A 26,271-nucleotide genomic window follows, 5' to 3' on the forward strand; every position below is an offset into this window, starting at 1 on the left:
AAACAGTTGAAGAAAGGACAAGGCCTTTAGACGCGACGGACTCTGAGAAGCATCGAGCAACGGACACTTCTTCAGGCGACCGCGCCGCACGGAGGACAGCGCGACAGAGAGAATCCGTCTTCCTTCTTAAAAGAGGCAGAGCGTTTTGAGTGTTGTCAAGACGAGAAGGAACGGAGAGGCGCACTCGGCGCGGAAAGCGCGCGCGTCCAGAATGCAGAGAGCTTGAAGCCAGAGAGACGACCGCCGCATGCTTCAGAAGAGAAGACCCGGGAGAGGGAAGAATCGCAGGATTTGAGCGGCAAGACAGGAGGAAGAGGAGCGAACAAAATGTGCGGGTTCTCAGAGAGGAAAGAAGTCCCCACGAGAGAAAAGAGAGGAGGAGGCGTTCCGCGTGTCCACGGCCACAAAAGAGAGAGGCAGAAAAGGTGAGGGACGGAAGGCGACGGAACACGAGACACAGAGGATCGACGAAGAGCAAATGCGGTGTGGCGTCGAAAGAGGAAAGAAAATCGCGACCGAAACGCAGCCTCGAGGCAAGCGACGCGCAGAAGCAAGACACAAATTTAAGATCTTCTTAAACGCCGGATCCACCGGCAGCGTCGCGGCATTCGGCCACAAAGCGGGGACGAAGATAGAGAGAGAAAGAGAAGCGGGCTCAAAAACGACTCAAGATCCGAGAGGAAATAAACACAGCTGTCGCGCGGGAGGAGACAACCGAGCAAAGCGATGAGAGTGCCTGGACTCTCCTCCGCTTCTTTTCCCCTCGAGGACGAACCGTGGGAGGTCCCGGCGCGGAACGGCCAGCTCTTCGAGAAGGGAAACGCGAAAGACGCAGACGGAGAAGAAGCAAAAGAGGGGAAGCTGACGGAAAGAGAGAGAGCGAGGCAGTTTCTCGAAGAAGAAGGGAGAGGAGCGACAGAAGAGGACGAAGGACACACCAGAGACTGACGCCTGAGAAGTGTATTCCATATGGCGGGGACGATGAGGGAGAGAAGCTAAAAGATGGAATGTGGAAAAAAACGGCCAGAAGCCCGAAGGCGATTCATCGCGAGAAGAGGACGCGCACGCCATGTCTGCTTACCCGCCGACGATCCCCGTGGTTTCCACAGCTCATTTCGCCCGTATGGTCGCCTTCCCCCAAACACATGGGTCCAGTTGGGCAACGCTCTTTCCTGTCCCGGTATGAAGTCTCTTACCTTCGGTGAACGGCACTCCGCAGTCTCTCGAACTTGTTCTCGGGCGCCGCCGCCCTAAAAACTGCTAAACCCTTCCTGGCCCCTCTATGTGTTCCCTGTTGGAGAGAGCAGCCTTCGCAAAAGAGTCGGACTCTGTTTGGTCGGTCCACACGGTATGCGCGTTCTTCGAGTCTTCTTTCAGTTCCCGTCTCTGTTCCGGCTCTGGGAACCCCCTTTCTGCGACGCGGGCGCAGTTGCAAAAACCACGAAAGCGGCCGGAACCGGAAACTCCCCCTGTCAGCCCCGCCCTCGATCTGCCTTTCGCCGCGAAGAGAGACAGACCACAAGACGCTCCCAGAGGCCCGATTTGGAGCCGCAAGGCGAGAAAAGACAAGCTGGCAAGCTTCTGCCACAGGTTCTTCTGACGAAGAAGAGGGAAGCGAGGTGGACGACTCCAGTCGCCGCCACTCGCTTTCTGTCGGGGCGAAAGCGCCTCCGCCGCGAACTTTCTCGTGGCGGCCGCGTTCTCTGCTGTGTCTGGACGAAGAAGAGGCGATTCAAGCAGCTGGTGGAAACGAGACAGCAGCTGAGAAAACAGCGCCGCTCTCCCGGGCGCGAAGGACGGGAGGACGACGCCCAAAACCGGCCGCACGGAGTCAGGCGGTTGCCGACTGGAAAAAATCCGAGACATGCGAGACTGGAGAAGGCGTCTGTCGTCCGGGTCTAAAGCAAGCGCGCGAAAGGGAAAAGACGCAGGTAGACAGCCGGGAAAACGAAAGACGAAAAAAACGCACACGCACGAGGCCTTCCGCGCGTGGATATTTCGGCAAGGCGGGTGTGACGAACCGCGCGAAGCAATCGGTCCAAAAGGATGAACTTGTTTATTCGCCAGCCTCGTCGCTTCGCTCCTCTGTTTCTGGAGAAGGAGGTCTTCGGGGAACGTGGAATCATCGTTGTGTGGCACGATCCTCGGCCCCCGAATTCGACGCGCTTTTTCCAGGCGGTTCAAGAGAGCGCCCGGCCCCCGCGTGTTTTTTACGCAGCCGCAAAAATGGGGAAAAACGCGGACGATCGTTGGCACCGCAAAAACACCACCCCCCTCTCAGCTGTGCGCTGGATGTCAAACGGGAAAAGATTTGACGCAAAGTGGACGCTCTCGCAAAGCGGCGCGCGAAGCGCAGAGAAGCGGTTTGCTGCAGGGACCGCCCGGTGCATTGGCAAAAACATTCAGAAAAAGCGTGCACACTGGAGACCGGTTGCGTCCTCGAGACTAAAAGCGCCTCCTCAAGGACGATGCCTCGCGCCTTCCCAGAGGGATTGAACATTTTTGAGTTCGTGCCTGCCGCGACTCATGATGCACACCCCACTGTGCAGCATTCCACCTTTCGATCTGCAGCGAAAACAGGCCGCTTTGTCGCTTTCCAGCTCAGAAAAAAGCCAGACACCGCGCAGTCGGCCCGTCGTGCACGGCACCATGGGGCTGTGCTCTACGAACTGTTCGGCGAACGAAAAGCGAGTCGCCCTACGCCAATGCCCTCCGTGCACGTGGTCTGATACTTTAGACAAACGCATTTTTCATCTCTACAAGGAGCATCTCTTGGCTCTGGGTTGGGTGTGCAGTCAACGACGCATAGGATGCCTCTTTATTAACGTTTTGACGCGTTCTCCGAACACTCGGCCAGGCACAGCTGGACGACCCAGCTGCAGGCTGAAACACCTGAAACAAGCCTCAGGCAAGTTGCGTACCGCGTCCTGGGCACGGCAAACTGACAAATACAGAAATGATGAAAAGGACTGTAAAAAAAGCAGGCTGGTAGGTCCCTGGGGCAGGGGGCCCTGGAATCGAGTCTCGCATCGTCTGTTGTCGCTGGAGTTGTATCGGTCGCCTGCGGCTGCGATCTGTTGTGATCCGAGACGGAGTTTAGGTAGCCGAGATTCCCCGCCGATGGGACTTTAAATCACAAAGGAGAAAAAGAAACGATTGGCCGGAAGAAAGGCAACGAAAAGCCCACGAGACAAAGAAGTTCCCACGCCGGGACTCGAACCCGGGTCGCCCGGGTGAAAGCCGGGTATCCTAACCACCTAGACTACATGGGATGTTTCCCTCTCTCTGTCCGCGTGCGCGGATGCGCATTTCTTGGATATTTTGCCGGAGTCGTTCAAAACTTACCGGGAAACTGAAGCTTGCTCATCACCGGTGTGTGCAGTTTCATCTGCGTGTTCGAACTCTCGCTGGTGGATGGCCGTCGGAGGATGCCGCCCTCCGTGCGCCGTCTATAGGTCTCAGCTTTACCAGTACCATCACGTCAGGCAGTTTGATGCCACTGTCGTCTAGAAGGTGAAGGAGTAGAAACTCTGTTTTATGTTCGTGTACCGTTCTACAAGCGAGGGATGGCAAGAACTGCTTCTTCTCTCAGCACTTCAGCAGCGCTTGTCAGTTCGATGCTGTGTAAAGATCGAGAGAGACGGAACATGGTGACCGCGTCTGCCACCATACTGTCACGAACGGCAGCCAAGCTGACAGATTGGACTCAATACGATTTGCTGACACTATTCCACGTCTCCGTTGAATATCTTCGAGACAGCTCTATGCTCGGGAAAATCCGCTGGGACCGAGTATGTTGATCGCGACTGGCAACCTGGGATTGCGCCGGGTTTACACGTTACTTGCTGCCTGTTGCTCCACCCTTGATCCTTGGCCACCGACAGAAACCGAATCACTGTTCGTTCGCGCTAGGCAGCCCGCGGCCTTCTAGTTTTACATGTGTTTTTGAGGAAGAGGAAATGCAGGGTGAGGCGGTAGCCCCTCCTGTTAGAATGTATGCTTGGTAGAGCTTCCTTCTTTCTCCACGGCAGCTCCATCTCAGTTTCTGCCTCCTTTCATTCCCCCCTTTAGTTTCGGGCTGTGCTGAGGAGTTACCTGGTGCCTCGCTCTGTCCGACACCAACTGAGAGGACTGACAGGGATCATTAGCTCCGCCGAAAGTTCCTCACCCGCCAGGCGAGGGAAGACAAAGAGGCGTGCATCTGGTGCAGTTCCCACACTTTACTGTCCTAGCCCAAGTAAGTTCGAGCCTAAATTGCATTCAAATTGGACGGTTCAGGTAGCAACAGAAATCCCGAGTCAAGTTGCCAATAGGTCCTACTGGGATTTGAACCCAGGTCGGCGGATTCAGAGTCCGCAGTGCTAACCGCTACACCATAGAACCGATAGTCATCCGAGTTCGTTACGAGTTTTTGCGGGAGTGCGATGTCCCGCTCTGGACCGCCTTGTTATTTGCCGTGTAGCACGGAAGCTTTCCATACCGATACACGCGAGTGTGTGCACGGTACTCTAACCGCTCCCTCCATGATCACTCCTGTGGCATTCCACGAGTCGCCGCTGCCAGAGGACAAGACCCTCGAAACAGCCCGCTCGCGAGTACTTTGAAAAACACGTTTCCCACTTCAGCTGAGTGCCAGCTACCCACCTCTTGCAGCCGACGCGGACTCACTCGTCTTGACGTAGCCAGCAAGAAGAACAGAAACGGGAGGTAAGCCTTGAGATAACATCTCGAAGGCCGCGGGGCTTGGAAACCGGTTTCAAGCTCGTAGTCGCTACCAGATTTCGTATGTATTATTACGCCACGTCCCCTTGCACTTCTCGGATACAAGTACTCTTAGCAGTTCGGCAGCTGACCGTACGCAGGCTGCGGGGAGAACCCTACTACGGTTACACGCCATGCACTCCGCCACTCGGCCATCCACCGCTCGCTAACAGCGTCCTTGGCAACTCCGCTGATCCTCCGATTCTACGTTGGTCAAGCAACTCTCAAAAGATTGGCAGTTGAACTCGGGAGAGTGGTCACCAAGTGGGTATCTCCGATAAAAAACTGTCAACGCAGGCAGATTACATTCCCCCCATTGAGGCACATCGTGTGAATCGCTGCTGCTACTTGTGGAGGATAGTTTTGGTGTCCTTTGCAGACCACCAACCAGATTCAGTGGTCCTTTTTCGCATCCATATGACGACGAACCAACAGGGATCGTTCACCGGAGATACTGCAGATACCTTGCCGAGAAAAAAAGGAATCTATCGTCGGAACAGTGACAACGAAACCAACAAGGGTCGAACGGTCGTCCTGTCCATGTCTACTCGTCCCTGAATACAGCGCGCCCGCCAAAGGTTCGTCTCCTATAGAAGCTGCCTAGATATCTGATTTTATACATCCCAGCGCCGTTTTGTTCTGCGCATGCGTACGTGTTCGTTTTCCGGGGCACATGGTTAGCCTTTTCAAATGCAGTTGATGTGGTGAGGCACCGGGCTGTGAGCACGGCGGCCGGTGTCTGAGTGGAGCTGTGGCGACATTGTTCTTTAACGCTTGCGATCTACTTTACGCTTTGTGTGGACACACACAAGCGGCCTTAAAGTCCGAAATGTGACGCCGGCGCTTCGTTGGTCGCAGCTAAATGCGTGAGGGGCGCTCAAGCCTATGTGAACTGCAGGTACAGCCGACGCTCCTGCGACCGGCAAAGACGTGGCGCTACAGCCACTCGCCTACCACGGCGGATGCCCCCAGCGAAACAATGTGCGAATCCTCGAGCAAGGATTAACGGAGAGGGAACGTTGGCGGTTCGCCGCCGATCTCTGCGACGGCGGTGTTGCAAGTTCACACACAGACTGAAGGTACGAGGCCACATGCAATGCCACGCCGTACAGGACATGTTTGATGACAATGCGGACCAAGACAAAGCTGTTCTCCCGTCGGATGTTTATGCAAAATGCCTGATCTGGTACAGCAGCGCATTTCCGCGATCGTTGCCGACAGCCAAGAAGCCGTTGTCGCAGCTGAAGAGCGAAAGAAGCAATGCATACGGAAGCAAAAATGCATGAGTAGCCAAACCCCGTCGCCGGCTTCACACTTCAGAACGACACCACGAGAGATTGGGAACTGCCGGCCTCTGCGGCCAGGCGTAACGGCAAAGGAACGGTAACTGAACTCCCACAATCTGAGACAGCACCCTAGACACATTCCCCATTTCCTTCTTCGTTTCCTTCCCGTTCCCTTCTTCGTTTCCTTCGACGCTTCGGGCATGCTGACTGGCGCCGTACCCGAGGGGTCGGCAGGTGTCCAGCGAAACGAGAGGGCAAAAGCGTCTCGCACACCCCAAAGGCGAGAATCGTCAACGAAAAATCACGTGAAATACATACCAGGGAGCGCGCAGCGGCCTCCCCGGGTCGCACATGCACTCACCTGAAGTCAGCTGCCGTCACGTAGCGTAGTGGCGTTCGTTCTGTCGGCCAGTTCTGGTACACGGTAAGAGACGGCAGGTGGACCTGGAAGGGGCAAATGAGAGAAGCGCAAGGGAGGAAACAGTGAACCGGTCGGAGAGAAAATAGCAGATCCGCGCGTTGCCCGGAGCAAAAAGCATGTACCTTCCAACCTGTTCTGCGAATGCCCAGGTATATCCAGCGATCGCGTCACATGTTTTCCAGATCCTGCCTCGGCTATGACTCTCCTCCACTGACGCGCGTCTAGGTAGAGTGTTTTCGTCGATGTTGTTGCCGGCTATAAGGCGATCCCCACAAGATGCCGTTCGCAAAACCAAACTGCATCACTCCCGTCAGGCGAACACGGGTACATAAAAGCTTGTATGGCTGATAGGACTTCTCGGAATCTCTCGTGTTGCAGCCTGTGTTTGTGTGGTCTCGCAACAAGACGCACTCCGCCACAACCGATGAAGCCCCCTCACCACTGCACGACAGCGGTCTAATGAACCGGTTTAGGGCTGCGCATATGCGGGGGTGAGGAAGGCGACTATATGGATCCTCTAAGTCCACCGGCTATATCGGCTGGGGCGTCGAGGACTTACAAGTCTGAGGGCGTCCTTCTTCCATCTGGAGGCGACGCAGATCAGCTGATTGGACGGATGAAAAGCCAGCGTGCTGATCTCCGTCGTGAGGTTTCCCATCTCCTGGAAGATGACAGACCGGCCACCGAGAGAAACAGAACAACACCACATGCGCGTCCCTACCAGAGGCAGACGTTCCTGTCACGTTGCTGTGTCGTTGTTGGGTTTCTCGCGCCCTTTGAATGCAAAGAGCTTCCCCCTTGGCGGCTCGAAGACCCACCAGCCGAGGGACTGTCTCTCCCGCAAAACTTGCGATTTCTCTCCGCCTTACCTTCACGGGTTTCGTCGCGACCGAGTCAGAGGAGAGCGAAAAGAAGTCCACATAGCCCGTGCGCGATCCTGGTCACAACGGAGAGCACCCAGCGAGAAAGGCAAGTGCCGAAAAGAGAGATCGGCGACTCCTCACCCCCACCTCCCAAACGAAAATACCTTCATCTCGTCGGCGCGCGAGGGGCGCTGTTCACTGTGTTCTGGCCCTCGTCAGAGCGGCCTAGACCGCCCACAAACACAGCGGAGGTTCCCACAAAGTTCCCCGAATTTCAAGCACGCAGAGAAGCCTCCCACTTACCTGTCGCTAAGAAAGGAGACGGTTCGTACGAAGGGGAGAGACACGCAGCGGGAGAAGCTGCCATGGCTGAGAGGCGCAAGCAAGACGGGTCCTGGAACTTCGCCACGCAGTTGCCACTCCGGAGATCCCACTCGTAAATCTGCAAAACGCCGCAACAGGCCGTTGTGTCCATGCAAGTGTCTATTTCTACGGCAAAGCACAGAGAGACGGAGATATGCATGCAAGGATCGGTTGCCGGGTCATGCGCCTCGAGGTTAAGAACAGAAAAGGTGCGACACAGGAGTGAAAACAGAGTTCGAAGGCAACGCCCGTCCCAGTCCTTACAAAAGCTTCACGATCCGCGGTGAAGATCGCCTCCTTCGTCGGATGATACGCAATGGCCTGAACAGACAAAAACAAGTACGAAAACCGCGCGGATGATCCTGCTGAGTCGCGCAACGCACACCCGCCAGAGCAGCCATAACTGACAAAGAGAGCCAGACAGAGAAAACAAAACGCCTCGAGGTCTGTGTCGATATGCACCCGCAAAGAGGGCAGCCATTCTCTCGCGGCCGGCTTTCGCCCAGACCCGGGAGGGAAGACGTCCCGAACAGCGTTTCACGGCTTCGCAGAGAGAGCATCGTGTCGCGGAAACGTCGGAGCAGAGCCTCCGAGGTGAAAGCAGAACTGTTTCGTATCTCTACTGCGTGCCGCCTCGCATCGTGCACTACGTTTTTTAAAGGGATTTCGGAAGACCGCAGACCGCGGCACAGAGACAGAAACGGGCTCAGCAGCCCAACCCGCCACTCGAACCACATCTCTACTTGTCCCCAACTTTCTCCCAACTCGGCTCTCGTCTCTGCATGCAGCAGCTGGCGGCCCACCCCGTACACCCACTCCCAGGAAAAACAGAGCGAGGAGGGCGAAAGGGCGCGAAACGGCATCTCTGCCGCGGCTGCGTTTGCCTTCGCGTCTTGGACAAAACCATGCCTCTTCTTCCTGATGAATCACATCCTCGGCGCGGCGGTGTCCGAGAGAAAGGTGCGCCTTTCCGAATGGAGACCCGCATACCAAGCATGCACGACCCTAAACTCTTGCGGCAACGTACCGCCACAGTTGCGTTCATGGAGAAGACGTTCAGGAGGCGCTTCGATCGCACGTCGCACAAAAGCACGTCTCTGCGAAAGAAAAACGCCAAGGAGACGCAGATGCCAGGAGCGGTGTGAGCCGCGCACGCGATGGGACCGACCTCGCGGAGTACAGGAACGCGTTCGCGTGCTCTTCCTTTTCCGAAAAGGGATTTCTGCCCTCCAACGAAGATTGAAAAAAACCAATTACAGGCGCTGGGGCATTCGCTCTCCTGGCGGGGTTAATGAAAGCGAGCTCAGGCCCCAGCGGTGCCGAGACACCCCCCACCGCTTCGGTGTATCTCCACGTGAAGCGCCAGCGTCCGTCCGGAACGGCAAATTGCAGATCCCTTTCTGATTCTCTCTGCGCAGGTGACGTTTCCGGTCCACGGACCAGAGTGCATGCACGCTTTTTTCTGGACGGCAGTCCACACAGCCCAAAACGGGGAAGCGAGACGGATCAACGGTCGCCGATGCGCGAGAGCTTTTCGGCTGACGGCGCCGAAAGACCGGAGCGAACACTCACTGAGAATTCGCGGAGGCAAGCGCGAATGTCTTCTGCGTGACCAGGAATGACGCGGCGTCGTCGGCTCCTCGGCCGCCTCCCATCTCAAGAAAATGGTAGCATCTCTCCTGACGACGGCCTGCGATCCCTGGGATCTTGTTCACTTGTCTGTGGAAAAAGCCAGAGGGAGACAGAAGAACAGGAAAAAGAAACACAGTAAGAGACAACCGAAGAGAGACACACAGACGATGAGAGAGGCAAGTGAAGATAGAGACAGATGAAGATAGAGATGAAGAGATAGAGACAGATGAGCGACAAAGACGGGGAGAGAAGACGGGCCATGCAAGGTGAGGTCTCGCGCTGGCGTCTCGTTGTCCCTGTCGACGGGGAGAAGCGGAAACCGGGGAGTATCCAACAGCGAAGCGATACATACCGATGCTACATCCGCAGTGTCTGCCTCGTTCGTTGTCCCGATACAGCCGAGCCGCACAGCGGCGCGTCAGCATCCCGTCTCAGTCCCGCGCAGAGGGAAGATCCGTATTACGGGTCCCGGCAAGATCACCGCGCCGCATCGACCGTTCGCTTTCTCAGTGACTCTCACGCGGTCTGTGGAGATGTGTGCGATTCGCGGGGCGAACGGGAGGAAAGCAGACGCACGGGACAGAGAAACCCGCAGAGGAATGGCCCCTCCCCCCAAAACCCCAAAAAGGCGCTGTCGCACTCTCACCCTGTTTCAAGGTCGTACTCAGCCAGAGAGCGATTTGCGTTGCTGATCGCCAAGACCTGACCCCCGGTGTTGTGGCGAGTGAAGCGTGCAGCGAGGACGGGGAAATCTCGGAAGAAGATGGACTCCACTTTTCGGTTCTCTTTGCCGTCAATCTGAAACACGTAAAGTCCAGTGAACAGTTGAAACCATGCAAAAGTTAAATGCATGCATCTAAACCGATCGACACACATATACTTATACATATATGCATTTATATATATATATATATATATATATATATATAAATGCATATAGGTTCGGGCTGGTAAGAACTCGTCAGCGACATGAAGCGAGATCGGTGTTTGTGGGTCGGGGAAAATGTGAGGCCGCCGAGGCTACGGGAGTCTCCACGGCGGGGAATCCTCGTGAGAACGAACCCCAGAGGCGCTTCGCTTCTGCCTTCGGGATCGGATGTGAACGTGAAACGCAAGGCTTTCCAAAAAAGAAGAACTTTCAATCAAAAGCGAGCATCTGTACATCTACAGATAAACAAATGCACACCTACATATGCATATGTTTTGAATACATAACCGAACACTCGACATATGCACAGCGTATATGTACGTATACATATATACACGTGTATGTATATATATATATATATATATATATATCCGTGTCGACGTTGGTTTCGGTGTAGGTTGTGGATGCGTTTGGTCTGTCGCTCAGCCACACACCGAGAAGAGGCGCATGGTTTGGTCGCGCCCGGCGGTCATCAGCAGGGCCGTGCGAGGATGGAACTCGAGCGCAGAAATCACCGATCTGCACGGAAACGGACAGAGACACTTCCTGAGGCGAGGTGCGTTGCGAACGCGGAAACCCCGCTTTCTCAAGCTTTTCCCCTCGTCAATCTGCGTGCACACTCAAATTCGGCCGCGGCTCCGACACGCGCTTTCGGGGGAACCGCCCGCCAGCATCCACTTTTCAGAACTACCCTCACTGACGAGCAGTCGCCTCTCTACTGATGGTTTGCAATGACGCCTGCATGCTCCATAAAGACACACACGATATGTATGTATATATATACATATATATATGTATATATATGTATATATATGTATATATATGTATATATATATGTATATATATATATATATATATATATGAAGGCGTGGCTCGATCCAAGGGGCGCTGCCGCACGCCTAGATCGTTTTTTCGCCTTTCCCTTCCGTCTCGATTGAAGACATTTTTGCACCGGTCGCTCTTGGCTTACGCGCTCGGCTCTGCCTCGTTGGCGTTCGCCAGTCGGCGAATGATGACTTTCTTTTGCGGGATGCGCGCTCTTCCCGCCGTCTCTGCGAAGACCAGCGGACCCGTCCGCTCGCGAGCAAGCCGGCGCAAGAGCCCCTTGGACGACAACACCGACGAGGCGCTGTGGATCCCAGCGACCGTCTGCCCAGTCCTCGTCAACTGCAGCGTCGACGGATCGTCCGAGACGTCGCTGGAAAGAAACCCGGACACAAAGCCTACACCCCCCTTGCATGTGCAGCCCTCGATTTCCGCCTAAGAGAGCGCGAATCGAAGCTGAAACGATATGAACCCCCCCCCCCCCCCCCCACCCCCCCCGCGCTGCGCCTGTCGACCTCAGTTCTCGCTGTCGCCGTTGTCGTCGCCTTCTGCGTCAAACCACTCCTCGGCGTGCCTCGTGTGTTGTCTCACGCCCCTGCAGTAACGCGGCACTTGTTCGGTTTTTTCCGCCCTTACCTGTCGCCTGCTTCGCGCTGCTGCGCCTCGCGCGCCGCCTGAGCGTCGCGTTTCCTTTGACGCGCCTTCTCCACCCAGTTCATGCTGGCCCGACTTTGCACGAGGCGCCTGTGGAGCACCGCGAGCCTCTTCTGGAACGCCTCGCCTGACAGCGTCTCTTCCTGCTCGTTCTCTCGCAGTTTCCGCAGCTTCCGATTCGTGCGTATATTCACAGCCAACTGCGCATCGTCAGGGTCCACCCACGCGCGTCTCCTTTCTCTCTGCCCGTCTCTCTCTTCCTCTCCACTGTGCTCCTCGCCCTCTTTCTCCTCTCCACTCTCCGCGTCGTCTTCTCGCTGCGTCGCCGCCTGCTTGTTTCTCTTGCGGCCTGTCTGTTCATGCGGAGACTCCAAGGCGGCAGGGCGAGCTGAAGCCTCGCCGTTCATCTCGCCTCTCTGGTTTTCATGACGCTTCTTCTTCCGCGGCTGCACACCTTCGCCTGCGGCGCCTTCGGCCGCGCCCTCAGGGTCAGCCGTGCTCTGTTTGCTCCTTCCGCCTCGGCCCGCGGAGACCTGGCCAGCGCTCTTCTTCCGCTTCTGTGTCGCTGCCTCTTGGCCCTCGCCGCGCGGCTCCTCGTTCGCGCCGGCGCCGTCTCGCCGGCATTTTGAACCGAAAAGAAGCCTCTCGAGTGCGCGGACTTCGTCGGAAACCAGAGCCGAAGCGTTGTGTGACGCGGAGGCGACGGCTTTGTGGCGACGTGCCGTTTCGTGGGGTGTATGTACACCTGCGGCGCCGGGAGACAGCGGATCCGTTTTGCCCACTTTCGCACGCTTGGTTTTCCGCTTGTCGTCCAGGTCGGACGCCACTGGAGCCTCTGCGTCATCGGGCCTGTCAGTCGAGAAGAATCGCTTCCCCTCTTTCTCCTCCCGTGTGTCCCTCTTCTGCTTCTGCTCCTCGCTCTCGCGCTTTCGCGCAGACGCCGGTTTAGGACGGGCCATCTTCAAGTTCTCTCGCGAAAAAGCACAGAAAAAGCTTCGTCAGCAGTCCCTCTCCTCTGCACATGTGACGCACTGTGCTGCCCTCACTGCGTATCTTCCTTTCTCGAGTGTTTCCCCCTCCTTCCCCTTTTGCGTCGGCGCTTCCGATCCCTCAGTCGCTTTCGCTCTTCCGCCTCTTCGTGGTTTCCGTTCGCCCGGCCTCTTCGGCCTCTTCGTCTCTTCTGTTCCCTCTTTCCTCTTTCCTCTTCCAGCTAGTGTCCTTCTGTCCTTCTTCTCTCGGTTTGCTTGACCACGGCGTCGCTGTGACCAGTCAAAGGAAGGAGACTCTTCACAGCCTCACAGTTTTCCCTGGTTGGGGAAGGAAAAAAAGCACGACAGAGAAACGAAAAACGAGCAGGCTGTCGCTTGGCCCGGGAACACGCTGATGGATTGCGGGAGGACCAAAACGAGACAGATCGTTCGCGCCGGCTGTCGTTACACGACAAAAAGCTGCTCGACCAGCACACGGCGTCGTTGAGACTCGAAAACAAAGCGAAAAACGACCGCTGCGAGACGGGAAGAACGGAGAACAACCGAGGAAGAAGCAAAAAAGGCAAAGTCCAAACCTGGACGAGAAAGAAGTGGGGGGTTAATAGAATGGTGAGAGAGTTTTGAATCAGCCGTTTATCGCATAAACCAGACTTGAACGAGGAGAGACAACCTAACTACAGAGAGAACGAGGAAGAGAAAAGAGAGGGGAGACGGCCGCGGGCGTCCTCCCCACTTTCTCTGAGTTTGTTTGCCTCTCGAACGAGAGAAGAAAACGGAAAAAAAGAAAAGAACAATAAAAACATGAACCCTTTGTTTTCTCTTTTTTGCACGCTGCCCCACAACAATCGAGACCCCGTCGCCAGTTGAGTCCTGTGCAAAGATCTTCGCTGGTCTCCAGATTTCTTCGCTGCATGCGTTTTTTCTCCAGTAGACAAAACGGCGGCTGACGATGATTTCCAGTCCCCGATATTGTCGTCCGTCGGAGTCCGTCCACCTCGGACGCGTTCTCAGCTTCTTTCCTTTTCTTCGGTAGTGTGGCAGTTCCTCTTCTTAGAAGAGAAAAACGCACAAAATCCCTCTTCCTCGATCCTTTCTATTTCACCGTGCTGTCGAAAAGAAACGCTTGTCACGGGACGACCTCACCCGGCACATTGCCTGTTCCTGTCGCCTTTTCTCGCGTCGTTTTTGGTTCTCTAGTTCTTTCGTTACCTCTTCGACTTGCATTTCTGTCTGATGAATGGTCAGGGAAGTCTTTCCTCTTCGCTCCTTTCTTCTCGTTACTCGCTGGCGGATATTTTGTCTCCTCGTTCCATTCCCTCGCGTCGGTGTCCGCGCCGGCTGCGTAGGCCTTCCAGAGCAAGTGGCAAACTCTTTCCGTCGAGCAGGTTTTTGCCCTCCACTCCTTCCTCGACTTCGCTTTCTGTTCGTCTCTCCCCTTCCTAAATTCTGTGCAGGTCCCCGTAGCCTCTCCCGCCTTGCCTGTGCCCGAAAATCGTTTTCTAACTGTACGGTGTCTGTACACCTCACTGCCCGGCAGTCCTCTCTCGCCGCGGTCCGGGTGTACATACACCTCAAAGGAAAGGTCTGCGGGAATCGGTCCAACCGCCGGGTGCTTCCCAGTGTAGACACCCCCGAGGACACAGGTCAGCCACGTTGGTGGCTCCGCGGAAAGAAGTCAGCAAGGCAGCGGTAAGCGAAAATGCTGCCCATCTCACAAAAACTTCTTCAGCTCGGCATCGCAGTTACCTCGGGAATTGCGGGCGGCTGGCTCGTATATAAGCCGTGGCTGGAGAAGCGCATGGAGGAGAACGAGGCGTTGCGAGCTGCGCGCTCTCAGCGCCTCCAACAGGCGCCGCCTGCGACGGAGGGGAAAAGCGTTGCTTCTGCAGTCGCCAAAGACGCGTAAGCGAAGCAGACCGTCCACAGAACGCGCAAGGCCGACCAGCTTCGAGCAGCAAGGCCTGTCTTGCGTCCGTTCGCTCTCAAGAGCCGAGTCGCTTCTTTCTCGACCTGGAAGCAAAAACCCGATCCGCGTCGGTGTGCAGGAGGAACAGAACCTCGCACGTCAATTCCTTAAGGCGAAGAACATGCATGTTCAAGGCAGCCTTCGAGAGTCGCGCTTCTCTCGGGGAAGCGAACGCGTGCTGGGCTGTCTCTACAGCGACATGTCTATATTTGTAAAGTCTTTTCAACTGCACACATGTGCTCGTTATTCGTGTCTTGCATTCGGCCAGTCATCTATTCACATTGCCCTATGTATGGATCGTCCACCCTCCATTTGCGTATCTCGGAATCGAGCTCTCTGCGTAGGCATGTGAGGAGTACTCAGGTTCTGCATGCGCTTCGGGAAACGGTTCCCCTTCCAGATCTAAAGGGAAGCCCCGTGACCCGCCGTGGCGCTGTTTGTGCGACTCACTCCCCCGTTGTTTTTTTCTCCAGGGAATCCATCAACTTCTTTCAAGACTCAATCTGTTTTTATACATGTACACATAAAGGCGTGTGCGGGAATACTAACACTTGCTTTTCTCGCCGAATCGAGGGACGGAGAAGGTTCTTTCAGTGCTGTCTGTGGACGCCGCCGTGCATGCGTCCACCTCAGCGCAAACCTGTGCGCCTGTGCGCGGCTTCGGATGCAGGTGCCTAGCAGACGCTGGCGAGCCTCTCGCGGTCGAAAGCCTGTTCAGCACAGCGGCATTTGAGGAACCTGTTGAAACTCACAGAACGGTCACTTCCCGCATTTTCAGCGGCGGCTCGACGGGCGCCAAACACGACCGAGAACTCGCCAGCGCTTCACACAGATACCTTTAGAACGGAAACACGAGGAAGGGCGGAGACGTCAAGTGCATGAAATACAGGCGTGTCCAGCGAACATTTGAAAAACAAACATTTGTATTCTAGATGGACGAGTATCACGATATGCACCTAGGTAGTCTCCTTCCTGGCGTTCGTGTATGTACGGCATAGCTTGGTCTAACCAAGCTTATGCTGCCTAGCGGTTTCGGCTTCGGTCCGCGTTTCTGTGCCATTGCGAGAAAAGCGTCCAGGGGATTCTGTCTGAAGCCTCATCCGGTCAGTTGCGTCGTTTTTCTTCGCAGCGGGTTTTTGCTTTCTAGACCCTGCATCGGGTGGACCCCCGAGCTAGGTTGCGCGCGTGTGGAGAGTCAAAGGCCAAGCCGGAACTCAGCGCAAGTGGACAGAGACAGCCGGGCGGGCCACGCTCCACAATCATTTCGCTCCGGGGGTCAAAAAAACCGTGCGACGTGCGCGTGAAGACACAAGACTGCCAGTTTCCCTGCAGACAGAGTTTCTCGTATTCGTTGGAAAGAGCTTGAAAGCGAGGCGGCCGTGATCCTCGCCGTGCGCTCTCCCACTTCAAATGGCTACACAAGTCGAAAACGCGAATGACAAAGAGTCGCGCCACGACCACCTCTAACACGCAAGAACCCCCCTCAGCGTTATCGTTTTCGTCTTTCTTCTCAGACGTTCCTCTGTCCCTCTGCACAGCCTTAAAAATCGCGTGGGGCACTGCACTCCCTCCCCACGCACGCCTCGAGGCAATCCCGGCTGTCCGCACAGACTTCGGTCTCTGCTCGGCCGATCTCCTCGCCTGCCTGCAAAAGGGAAAGAAACCGCAAGGGTGGAAACACTCAGAGCGTATAACAGGGGGAGGAAGGCGCGCCGAATGTCAGAGCGCCGAGTCCACGGCTTCTAACTCTCGATTCCGTGCGGTATCTCTTCCCTCAAAGGCTTCGAGCAGCTCTTCGAGCTCCTGGTCGAGTTCAGACGCTCGAAGGCTCTTTCGAAACCCTGTGACGAAGAACCGCGGGCTGGTTTCTCCGCCACGGCTCCGATAGGCTTCTGGATCCTCGCGCGACTCCGGCCGAGGCGCAGATGATTCACCGCGACCGCCGCCCTCGTGTTTTCGCGCTGTTGAGACAGCCGGCGCGGCTTCTTGACGCAGCAGAAAGTGTCCCTGGAGCGACAGGAGACTGCGCTTGACCTGTTCTCTGTCCGCAAGCACGGCGTGGAGAGAAGGACAGACTCGAGACTGAGTGCGGGGCCCGGACGGAAGAAGCAACGCAGGCAAAACGGCGCTGCCGACGAACGCTGTTTGGCCGGCGGCCCCGTCAGACAGCTGCAGCCGCCAGACTCCCGCTGCGGTGTCTGTCCACCCGAGCCCAGGGGTCGGGGAGGGGCTCCCCAGAGCAGTCGCCAGATTTCCAGCTGGCCGCCGCCTCCTGGTCTCAGTCTGCTCACAGTCTGACCTGTTCGCCACCAGCTTCGCCGCCGTGACTCCCGCGAAGATCCACTTGGTCTCTGGTGCTTGCGCCTCGCAGATGCCGCGTTTTTCTGCGTCTTCGGCGACTGCGCTCTCCTCTTCGAAACTGCGAAAACGACCTCGCTCCGTGTGTACGGACACCCGACGAAACACAGACACACCGGAGACAGCGGAGGAAGTGGAGCAAGAGCGAGAAGAGGAAGAAGGGGACGAAGAAGGCGAGTGGAGGGTTTCGTCGGGACGACATGACGGATTCGATGGGAGAGAAGCCTTCCGAGAGGTAACAACAGGAGACGATGACGCCACGGAGAGTGGCGATAGGTACCCTTGTTTTTTGTCGACAGAAGACGCCGCGGTGGGCGCCAAATCCGTCTCCTGGATGTCGACGAAAAAAACAGAGTCACAGCTGTCGCGTTTCGCAGGTGACGTCTTTCTGATCCTCTCCGGGATCCCGCGCCTCGCCTGGGCGTCCCCCCCTAGCCCCCGAGCTCTATGTACACCGGAGGGGTCTGCCGAGACAGCCAGGGCCTCCAAGTCCTCGATATCGAGCTCTGCGAGCTCATCGATCTCGACCGCTGCGCGGAGATCCTGTTCCGCGCGCGTCTGAGTTGCTGCAGTCCCAGAAAAGGACGAAAACCCGGTGGGTTGCTCTCCTGCCGTTCCCAGCCCCCCAGCGCCCGCGCCACAGACACCTCGCCCCCGCGGTGGACGTACACCCGAGCCGAGGCCCCCTCGCGCGTTCGCTGTTTGAGCCGTTTCCGCGTTTCTAAGCTGGCCCGTGAAGCTCTCTGAAAACAGGGGCGAAGCCACTGAACCTCCCCCCGAGACGCACGAGCGGCTTTCTGAGAAACCGGCTCGCGCGCTGCCGCTCGCCACCCCTCCGACCCGAGCGCGTTCCCCGAAACTTGGTTGGCCACGATCAGGCCTCCACGGCTGGGCCTTTGAATTTGCCTCTTCCGTTTCTCTCGTGTCTGTTCGTTTTTCTGTATGTTCGTGTTTCGGTTCTCCTGCGTCACGCGGCGCACCGGTTCCCGCGTTCGCGCCCTCAGCTTCGCCTTCGTCGGCCCCGCCCCACACCACTCGCACGTTCGCTTCCTGGAGCAGGACGAGACCTCGGCGGACTTCGGGTGCGCCAAAGAGAAGGAGCTTCGCTCCTCGTTGGAGGGTAGTTGCGGAGAAGGCGGCGATTTTGCGGTACTCGACAGCAGCGAGCGTCTCGTGGCCGTCAGAGAGAATCAGCTTCAGACACCGATGCTCGCTGGGCGCCAACTTGGTTCGCGCCTTCCGCGACTCGCTAATGTTCACCGCCTCCACAACCTCGACCAGGTGGACGCCCTCCAGCCGGCCGCGCTCGAGTGTACAGACACCCGACGGCAACGAGGGGGAGGCGCTCTGGGAGAAGTCCGAGCGCAGAAAGGCGTCGCCGACGCGCTCTTCGCTGAGCGCGGCGCGCGGAGCACGCGAAGGCAGGGGCTGCACGTCGCTGTTGGTGCTGGAAGAACTTGAGAAAGAAGAAACAGACACAGAAGAAAGCGCCGCGGACCTCGCGAACGAGGAGACCCAGTCAACTCTCGCCAGCAACCCCTTCGCCTGGAGGCTGTCGCAGACGCTCTGGGCCTGCAGATCCTCAGACGTCCGCGCCATCTTTGGAGGTTTCCCCAAGAGTGACGCCGTCGGGAGAGCAACGCAGGGTTCATTCCCCCGGCGGGGGACTGGTGCATGCAGAAACAAAAGCCTGCCGCGCCTGGGCCGAAAAGGGGGTTGCGTGAGTGAGAATGTATTGCGAGTTGCGAGGCGCTCGCGGGACACTAGGTGTGCACAGGGCTGGTCTGTCGTGTTCCTGGCGCTAGGGGAAAGACAGGCGCTTCCATGTCCGTCTTCTGTCCATGTAAATGGAGAGTTGTATGTCTATTGGAAACCGCAGCGAGACGCAAGTTAAAGCAGCCCGCTACGGATGAGTGCAAAACCCAAGCGCAGACAGAAATACGCCTGTATTTGTGTGTACGCGTGTGTGCATATATATATGACGAGAGCAAGAGAAAAAGGAGGTTATAAGTTGATCCGCAGCAGCTCCCGACCATAGATGAAGGAGGAAGCAGCGTCAGCCTCGGCAAGAGCCGAGGGGCCTTTAACCCCGAAAAGGCAAAGCATCAGACTCCAGACGCAGTGACTGGAGAGAGCGACGAGCGGACAGCGGAAGATGCGAACGGGGTAGAAGAGAAAAAGGTAAAAGTTGCAACGGAGACCACAAAATCCAAGGAGAGGCGAGGGCCAGCGCGATAGAGAGACACTTTCTAGAGGAGAAAACGAACGAGTCAAGAGGGAGCACTCGAAGACGGAGGCTCACTCATGCGAAGCGCCCAGACGCACCCAAGACGGCAATGCACGGTTAAGAAAGAGACCAGCGAAGGAAGCCTTCCGCGCGGTTTTGAACCCTCTTCCCACATCCACTCTCGCCATCACCTGCAACAAGTCCAAAAGAAAAGAAGAGCCGCTGAGAATCACAAGCCTCGAAGCCCCGACGTTTCAGATGGTGTGCCGGCCGTCAAGGGGTGTGCTACCTCCCGGGCGTCTATACACCCCCTTTTTCCGAGGCAAGTTTGGAAAGGTTTGAACCCGAAAAAGGGGAGCGCGCTGTTACTCCCGCTTCTTTCTCCTTCCTTGGAATGGCGGCTCCCACCTAGGATACTGAATATGGCTCCAGTTATGAGATACAGACAACCAAGTTCTTTATGATTGCTGTACACCACCACCCCACTGGACTGCTTAAGACAGCTAAAAGTCTGTGGAAGCGACGTTCGGAAACGAGTCTTCTTCATGTAGACGAGGAGAGAGCCGCGTTGTTGCTCTCTGAACGCGCCTGGCCGAGGCGCTCTTGAGCGCAACGGAAAGCTGCGTGAAGGCAGCAGAGACTGCGCGAAAGAACGGGCAAAGACAAAAGAAGAAACTCGCGTTTTTCTTCGCGCGAGAAGCCCAGGCCCTCGTCGCCAACGGCTAGAGAAGCTGACCCCCCCTGCGCATGCATATATAGCCTCCAGCGTTCTCACTGCGAAACCATGAAGAACAGCCAGATACCACGAACCGTTCCCGGCTCTCTCAGCTGGAAAAGCCGTCTCAGGAGGTCTCCTTGTTTCCATTCCTTTGATTTCGGAAACGCGCGGACAGGCTGAAACGACAAAAAAACAAGGCGGAGCGCCGAGAGCCATGAACTGCAGGACACGCGAAAGTTGCATGCAAAACAGGGACAAGACAAAACGGCTTTTTCCCTCCAAAGACCGGGCTGCCGCGCGCGCCGAAAATCCCACTTTCCCCGACAGACTTTTCTTCTTCTTTTGTTTTCTGTCGTGTCGGATTCGCCCTCCTGGCGCGTCCACTCGCGCTCTCTCTCCCAGACGCACCCTATTGTAAAAATCAGCGGCAAGCCGAGAGTTGTAAAGCGGGCGAGTTGCTGACGCCGGTTGTTTATCGCAGATTTATCGCCTGCTCAAAGCGATTGCCTGTGTTTTTTCGCGCCTCTCTTTCCTCAACCTCCTACCAAAAGGACCTCTCCTTCCACCAATCTCGAAAGGCTGCGCCGCGAGTGTATCTTGTGATCTAGAGTTACGCGTTGTAAACGCATATAGATAGGTAGATGCTCTGTTGCATCCGTATCAGATATTGTCGACGGAGGAGATTTATCGGGCTGTATGCATGTTTACAAATACATGTATCTGTGCGTCTATATGTAGCTATCCATACACAGATATTCATAGAAGCATACACGTTTGCCGGTCTTTGTACAATGCAGATATATACGTGTGTATACAGATGTGTCCACCTGTGGACGGGGCAATGCGCAGTGTAGAGACCGTCGATTTTTTTCGGTGTGTGTTATCCAACCGGTGAATCTTCAACAGCCACCGCGTTCAAGCCTGCTGCTGGTGCTTCTCGCGTTTCGCCCCACCATGTCTCCTGTTCTGTTGTGACTTGCCCGGGATCCACTCTTGGCCTCTCTGGTCTGAATCTCCTACACTTCTTCTTCGATTCCGGCCTCTGCTTCTACCTCTCGGTCTTCCCACTGCGTCAGCTTCGCTTTTTGCCTTTTTGTCTCGGGATTTTTGTCGACTTTTTCGAGGCGGCGGAAAGATGCTTGCTCGCAGAGACACTCGGGACGCCATCCCCGTGATTGTCCACCTCGACTTGGTGCGTCAGAAAATGTCTTGCCAATCGGACAAAGTGAAGACCTGAAGCGACCGACTGATGCCTCGTCGTCTCTGCCGCAAGGAAAACTGCGTCTCGATCTGTCCACCGCTCTCCCTCTCTAGTTCTCGACATTCGTAGAGCTGCTTATCTGCTGTCTATCGATCCACATCTCCCTCTCATTCTGTGTGTTGTCCGCTGCAAAGGTGGAGATGTGTGCAGGGAAATAGAGACATACAGCCGTCGCCACGCATCCAAGTATCGGCGGGAGTTTCCTCAGACACAGGCTCACTATTTTGCGTTGTTCATGCGGGCATAAACAAATGCATACGTCCGTATGTCTGTCTGTGGAAGAGTCTGCAAGTATCTGCGTAGATGTGTCTCTGGATGGATCGATGTGCACGGATGTGTCCTGGCACCTGTATAGGTGCATAAGGCATGCGTGCGCCTGTGTGCGTATGTGGAGTTTGGCCGGGGATCTCGTCGGGCGGAGAAGAACGGAGACCGCGCGTCAGAGAGAAAGAAGAAAGAGGTGACATTTGCCCTCGCTGAGAGGCCTTGCATGTGTGGGCGTTGCCGCCGTTTTTTTCGATTTCTTTCGCCGTGCTGACACCAAATTTCTCTCCTTGTTTGCGCAATCACGAAATGCCGTGCGGTTCCCTCTCCCGCCTCTGCTCACAACCAGGAAGTTTCCTCATGAAACAAATCTGTTTTCCGCTTCTGTCCACAGGACTGCTTCTACTGTCAGGTGGAGCACCGAAGACTGGGAATCCCGGTCAGTGAGCCTCTCGTCGTGCGCCAGGTAAGTCGCTCAAACTCTCGGCTGTATGTACACCTGGCTGCACGTCTCGCGCTCGACGAAGTGGGGCCGATCGTGTTTCTCGACGAACTCTGAGACTCGCTCTCAATCATCCCCCTCCTCACACCACCATCTCTTCTCCTTTTTCTCGCTCTTCGCTCTCCGTTTTTTGCTTGAGTCCCTTAGCCGTCTCTCGCGCCTTGTCTCGGTCCTCTTCGTCTTGTGGGCTTGAGAGGCGTCCTTCGGGTCCAGCCCTGGCGCGGCTACGCGTCTCGGTTTGTGTTCCCGCTTCCTTCCCAGAGTGTCTTTGTTTCTTATTTGCTCGCTCCTCTGGTTTCCTCTCTCCTGGTTTTCTCTCTCATCAGTGGAACCTCGCGATTGCCGTCAACTACGCTGCACGCCGTCTGGGCATCAAGCGAGGCGATCTGTGCACCGTTCTCGAAAAAAAATTTCCTCAACTCCACATCATTCACGTAGAAGTGTTTCAGGTCGGCAACGAAGACACCTCTTCCTCCTCCTCCTCTTTCTCCTCTTCCTCTTCTTCCTCTTCCTCATCTTCGTCTTCCTCTTCTTCTTCCTCTTCACCTTCTTCTTCCGGCCACAACGCAGGTGTTGTCGGCAACTCTGCGGTTGTCGAAGCTCGCGGCCTCGGAACTGGGAGGGAGGAGGGAGAACAGGGAAGGTCTCGGGAAACTGCCTCCTCTTTCGCTCCTAGAAAGGAGACGAGGACGAACGGCGCTTTTCCTGCGCAGGTGCGGCGACAAAGCGAAGCTCCGCGGTATTTACCAGGACGTGCATTTTCTCTTAAGATATCATTATATGCGTACATGGCTGTTTTCCATATCTTTATAGACATGTATATGTATATTTGCTTGTCATATGTGTATTCATTTTTATATAGGCTGATGTACGGAGGGAGACACAGGGGCAACGCACATGTTTGTACGTGGACGTTTCTTGGCTTTGCCAGTCTCTTGGCTCGTCTCTTTCTCTGCGGAGACAGTCGAGAGGAGCGCTTGGAAGAGTGGAACGTTTCTGCTCCATGGGGGGATATAGATGCGACTGAAGAGGCTGCTGGCGTCTGCCGAACGCCTTTGTCAACTGGCCCCACTACCGGCAGTTGAAACGCGTTTCCGGAGTCCATAGAAGAGCTTCTCCGAGCGTGTTCGCTGCGCGCTCTTTTCTGCATTTCCCTCTTTCTGTCCTTATTTTTGCCTTGGCTCTCCAGGCATCCTGGCGTCCCGACACAGAGAAAGTGTCTCTCGAGAGATATCGCCTCGCCTCCGACGAGGTCCGTCTCCGTTGTAGCCCTTACCAGATCTCAGCATCTGTGCTGTGCATGTTAACGTCGCTGCCATGTGCAGGGTGTATGTACACTTCATCCACGAACCGCCTACGCCTATCTCCTCTCTGTGCAGAGAGGTCGGCACTTCATCATATATATATATATACATATAGAGGGAGATCTAGTCAGGTAAATAGTTCCTGTATGTGCGTGTTTGTTTTTTCGAAGCACTTTTCGTAGTATGTACCTTAGAGTTGGACGACGCTGCTTGTCCCTTCGACTGACGGGGCTTTGGATCACCATGGCGTTTTGTAGCTCCTTGCTGAATGGAAGGCTTTCTCACGTGCTCACTGCGTTTGTCGTTTTCTCTCGTGCATACGAGCGTTTTGAGAGAGCATGGCCCAGTCGTTTTGCGCACGCCGTTGCCGTTTCAGTCTTTTTTCCGTGTGTTCTCTCTCACAGGTCTTGTCGCTCATTGTGGAGCAGTATTCCTCAGTTGAGCGTGCGTCTATTGACGAAGTGTATCTCGACCTCTCAATTCCGGTAGCAGACGTCCTCTCACCTTTCTTTCAAAAACTCCAAACGTCGCGAGTTGCTCTCTCTTCTTCTCTTCCGTCTTCGCATTCTCATTGTTCTTCTGACGCTTCACAAGCGTGTGGGCCCCCGGCAGAGAAGCCACCCGCGGAAGATGGAGGGGCGGGGATTGACAGAACGGAAGACAGCTGCCTCGGCTCGTCGCTTTCCTCTCTTCGACGCGAACGCCGTGCTGGTGGCCATACTGCGGATCTGACCCTCCAAGCCACGCTTCTGCGCGACTGGCTCGAGGGCAAAGAAAGCAATGAAGTGCGAACCGAACTGGGCGCCTTTCTCCCTGAGCTCCTGGACGACCAGGTGTACATACACCTCGCAGCCGTGCCACGGACGAGGCCGCCAGCGAGCCCAACGCGGCCGCTGCAGGAGGGTGCGAAGATCCTCGGTGGAATCGACGACGGAAACCTCCCTCCTTCTCTTGTTCCGCGTCCCTCCACTTCGTCTCCTCCGGCCTCATCCCTTTCTTCTCGTGCTGCTCCTTCGTCTTCTTCCTCGTCTTCTTTCTCGTCTTCTCTCCCGTCTTCTTTCTCGTCTTCTTCCTCGTCTTCTTCCTCGTCTTCTTCCTCGTCTTCTTCCTCGTCTTCTTCCTCGTCTTCTCTTCCTTCTGCCTCTGGAGAAGAGGCGTCGCGGCCGCCGGCCGGCCTGGGTGGGCCTTTGCCTCCGCGGGACGTCGACTTGCTCCTCGATTTCTGCTGGGAAAAGAACGCGCGAACGCCGGGTTTTTCTCTCGAAGATCTGCGGCTTCTCGTTGGCGGCGTCTTGTTGCACCGTCTGCGCAAGCTGATCAAGCAGCGCTCGCAGTTCACCGTGAGTGGCGCCGTCGCGAAAAGCAAGGTGAGGCGGGCAGCAGAGACTGCACCCGGCGCGGGAAAGAGACAGAGAGACAGAGAGAGGCTCGGAAAAAGCGAGGGAACCCGCAGGCCCCGAGGCGGTCTGGCTCCCGTTTTTCCTCGCTGTCCCTCGACCATCTTGTTCCCTCTCTCTCCTTTCTTTTTCTCCTTTCTTTTCCTCCTTTCTTTTCCTCCTTTCTTTTTCTCTTTTTTGCCCCGCCTTTTCCCTTCGGCATCCTTCCTTTCCCCCTGCCTTTCCGTGCTCTTCCGTTTCGTTATTTTCTTTTTCGCGCGCCTCCTTCTTGGAAAGGGCTCGGTTCGTGTGCGCGCTTTCTCCCGCCTCTCTGTCTCAGTCTGCATTTTGGAAGGGGGGGGGGGGGGGTAGAGGGTCTACCAAATGGATATCTGTTATATCCCTCGTATTTTGACAGCGAAAGACAGCGCCTGCCCTGATATGTCTCTGTTCTCGCGTGCATGCAGTTTCTGGCCAAGACGGCTTCTGCAAAGTTCAAGCCGGATCGGCAGGTGCTCGTCCCCTCCTCGCTGGCAGACGCTTTTCTCGGGCCTCTCGAGCTCCGCTCGCTCAAGGGGTTTCGCGGGAAGCGCGGCAAGCAGGTCGCGACAGCGTTCCCAGACGCGCCGCTCGTTCGCCAGCTCCGCGCCGTTCCCTTCGAGCTGCTGGCGGCAAAACTCGGCCGCGCAGAGGCGCGGTCGCTCTCCAACATCCTCCGGTAAGGCAGGCGGGAACGCAAAAGACACAAGAAACGAAGGCAACGGAAAGGCAGGAAGAGGAGCGGCGAGATGAACAGGAAAGAAGAAGAGGAAAGAAGAGGAAAGGCGAGATGAAGAGGAAAGAAGAAGAGAAGAAGAGGAAAGAAGAGGAGGAAAGAAGAGGAAAGGCGAGATGAAGAGGAAAGAAGAAGAGAAGAAGAGGAAAGAAGAGGAGGAAGGAAGAGGAAAGGCGAGATGAAGAGGGAAGAAGAAGAGAAGAAGAGGAAAGAAGAAGAGAAGAAGAGGAAAGAAGAGGAGGAAGGAAGAGGAAAGGCGAGATGAAGAGGAAAGAAGAAGAGAAGAAGAGGAAAGAAGAGGAGGAAGGAAGAGGAAAAGCGAGATGAAGAGGGAAGAAGAAGAGAAGAAGAGGAAAGAAGAAGAGAAGAAGAGGAAAGAAGAGGAGGAAAGAAGAGGAAAGGCGAGATGAAGAGGAAAGAAGAAGAGAAGAAGAGGAAAGAAGAGGAGGAAGGAAGAGGAAAGGCGAGATGAAGAGGGAAGAAGAAGAGGAAAGAAGAGGAACGGCGAGATGAAGAGGAAAGAAGAAGAGGAAAGAAGAAGAGAAGAAGAGGAAAGGCGAGATGAAGAGGAAAGAAGAAGAGAAGAAGAGGAAAGAAGAGGAGGAAGGAAGAGGAAAGGCGAGATGAAGAGGGAAGAAGAAGAGGAAAGAAGAGGAACGGCGAGATGAAGAGGAAAGAAGAAGAGGAAAGAAGAAGAGAAGAAGAGGAAAGGCGAGATGAAGAGGAAAGAAGAGGAGACGATAGTGCAGAGGGGACAAAGATGTAGGTGGTGCAGCGGAGACACAGGGGGAGAGGAAG

The 26,271-nt window shown here is 55.8% G+C and overlaps 3 protein-coding genes and 2 non-coding genes across 5 annotated transcripts; 1 reads left to right on the top strand and 4 right to left on the bottom strand.

Moving 5' to 3' along the window:
• Positions 1-3,199: 3,199 nt before the first annotated feature.
• NCLIV_t110007 lies at positions 3,200-3,272 on the bottom strand. The gene has a single exon. It is a non-coding gene; the product is annotated as a tRNA-Glu (tRNA).
• A 1,039-nt stretch (positions 3,273-4,311) lies between these two features.
• Positions 4,312-4,383, bottom strand: NCLIV_t110008. The gene has a single exon. It is a non-coding gene; the product is annotated as a tRNA-Gln (tRNA).
• Positions 4,384-5,926: 1,543 nt separating this feature from the next.
• NCLIV_042190 (conserved hypothetical protein) lies at positions 5,927-12,692 on the bottom strand (the record flags this gene model as incomplete). Its single annotated transcript, XM_003881128.1, has 12 exons — positions 5,927-6,002; positions 6,409-6,491; positions 7,028-7,129; positions 7,338-7,405; positions 7,635-7,773; positions 7,959-8,015; positions 8,722-8,791; positions 9,267-9,413; positions 9,973-10,124; positions 10,689-10,773; positions 11,225-11,452; positions 11,716-12,692. The coding sequence occupies 12 exons, from the start codon at positions 12,690-12,692 to the stop codon at positions 5,927-5,929; spliced, it is 2,184 nt and encodes a 727-aa protein (XP_003881177.1).
• A 3,715-nt stretch (positions 12,693-16,407) lies between these two features.
• Positions 16,408-18,645, bottom strand: NCLIV_042200 (conserved hypothetical protein; the record flags this gene model as incomplete). The annotated part of the gene is made up of 1 exon (XM_003881129.1): positions 16,408-18,645. One exon carries the CDS (start codon positions 18,643-18,645, stop codon positions 16,408-16,410), a length of 2,238 nt encoding a protein of 745 aa, XP_003881178.1.
• A 2,481-nt stretch (positions 18,646-21,126) lies between these two features.
• NCLIV_042210 (pc21g17280 protein, related) lies at positions 21,127-25,420 on the top strand (the record flags this gene model as incomplete). Its single annotated transcript, XM_003881130.1, has 6 exons — positions 21,127-21,183; positions 21,911-21,982; positions 22,345-22,731; positions 23,208-23,270; positions 23,727-24,689; positions 25,166-25,420. 6 exons carry the CDS (start codon positions 21,127-21,129, stop codon positions 25,418-25,420), a joined length of 1,797 nt encoding a protein of 598 aa, XP_003881179.1.
• Positions 25,421-26,271: the final 851 nt, after the last annotated feature.

The sequence above is a fragment of the Neospora caninum genome, chromosome IX, assembly GCF_000208865.1.
Source record: "Neospora caninum Liverpool complete genome, chromosome IX".
NCBI classification, from domain to species: domain Eukaryota; phylum Apicomplexa; class Conoidasida; order Eucoccidiorida; family Sarcocystidae; genus Neospora; species Neospora caninum.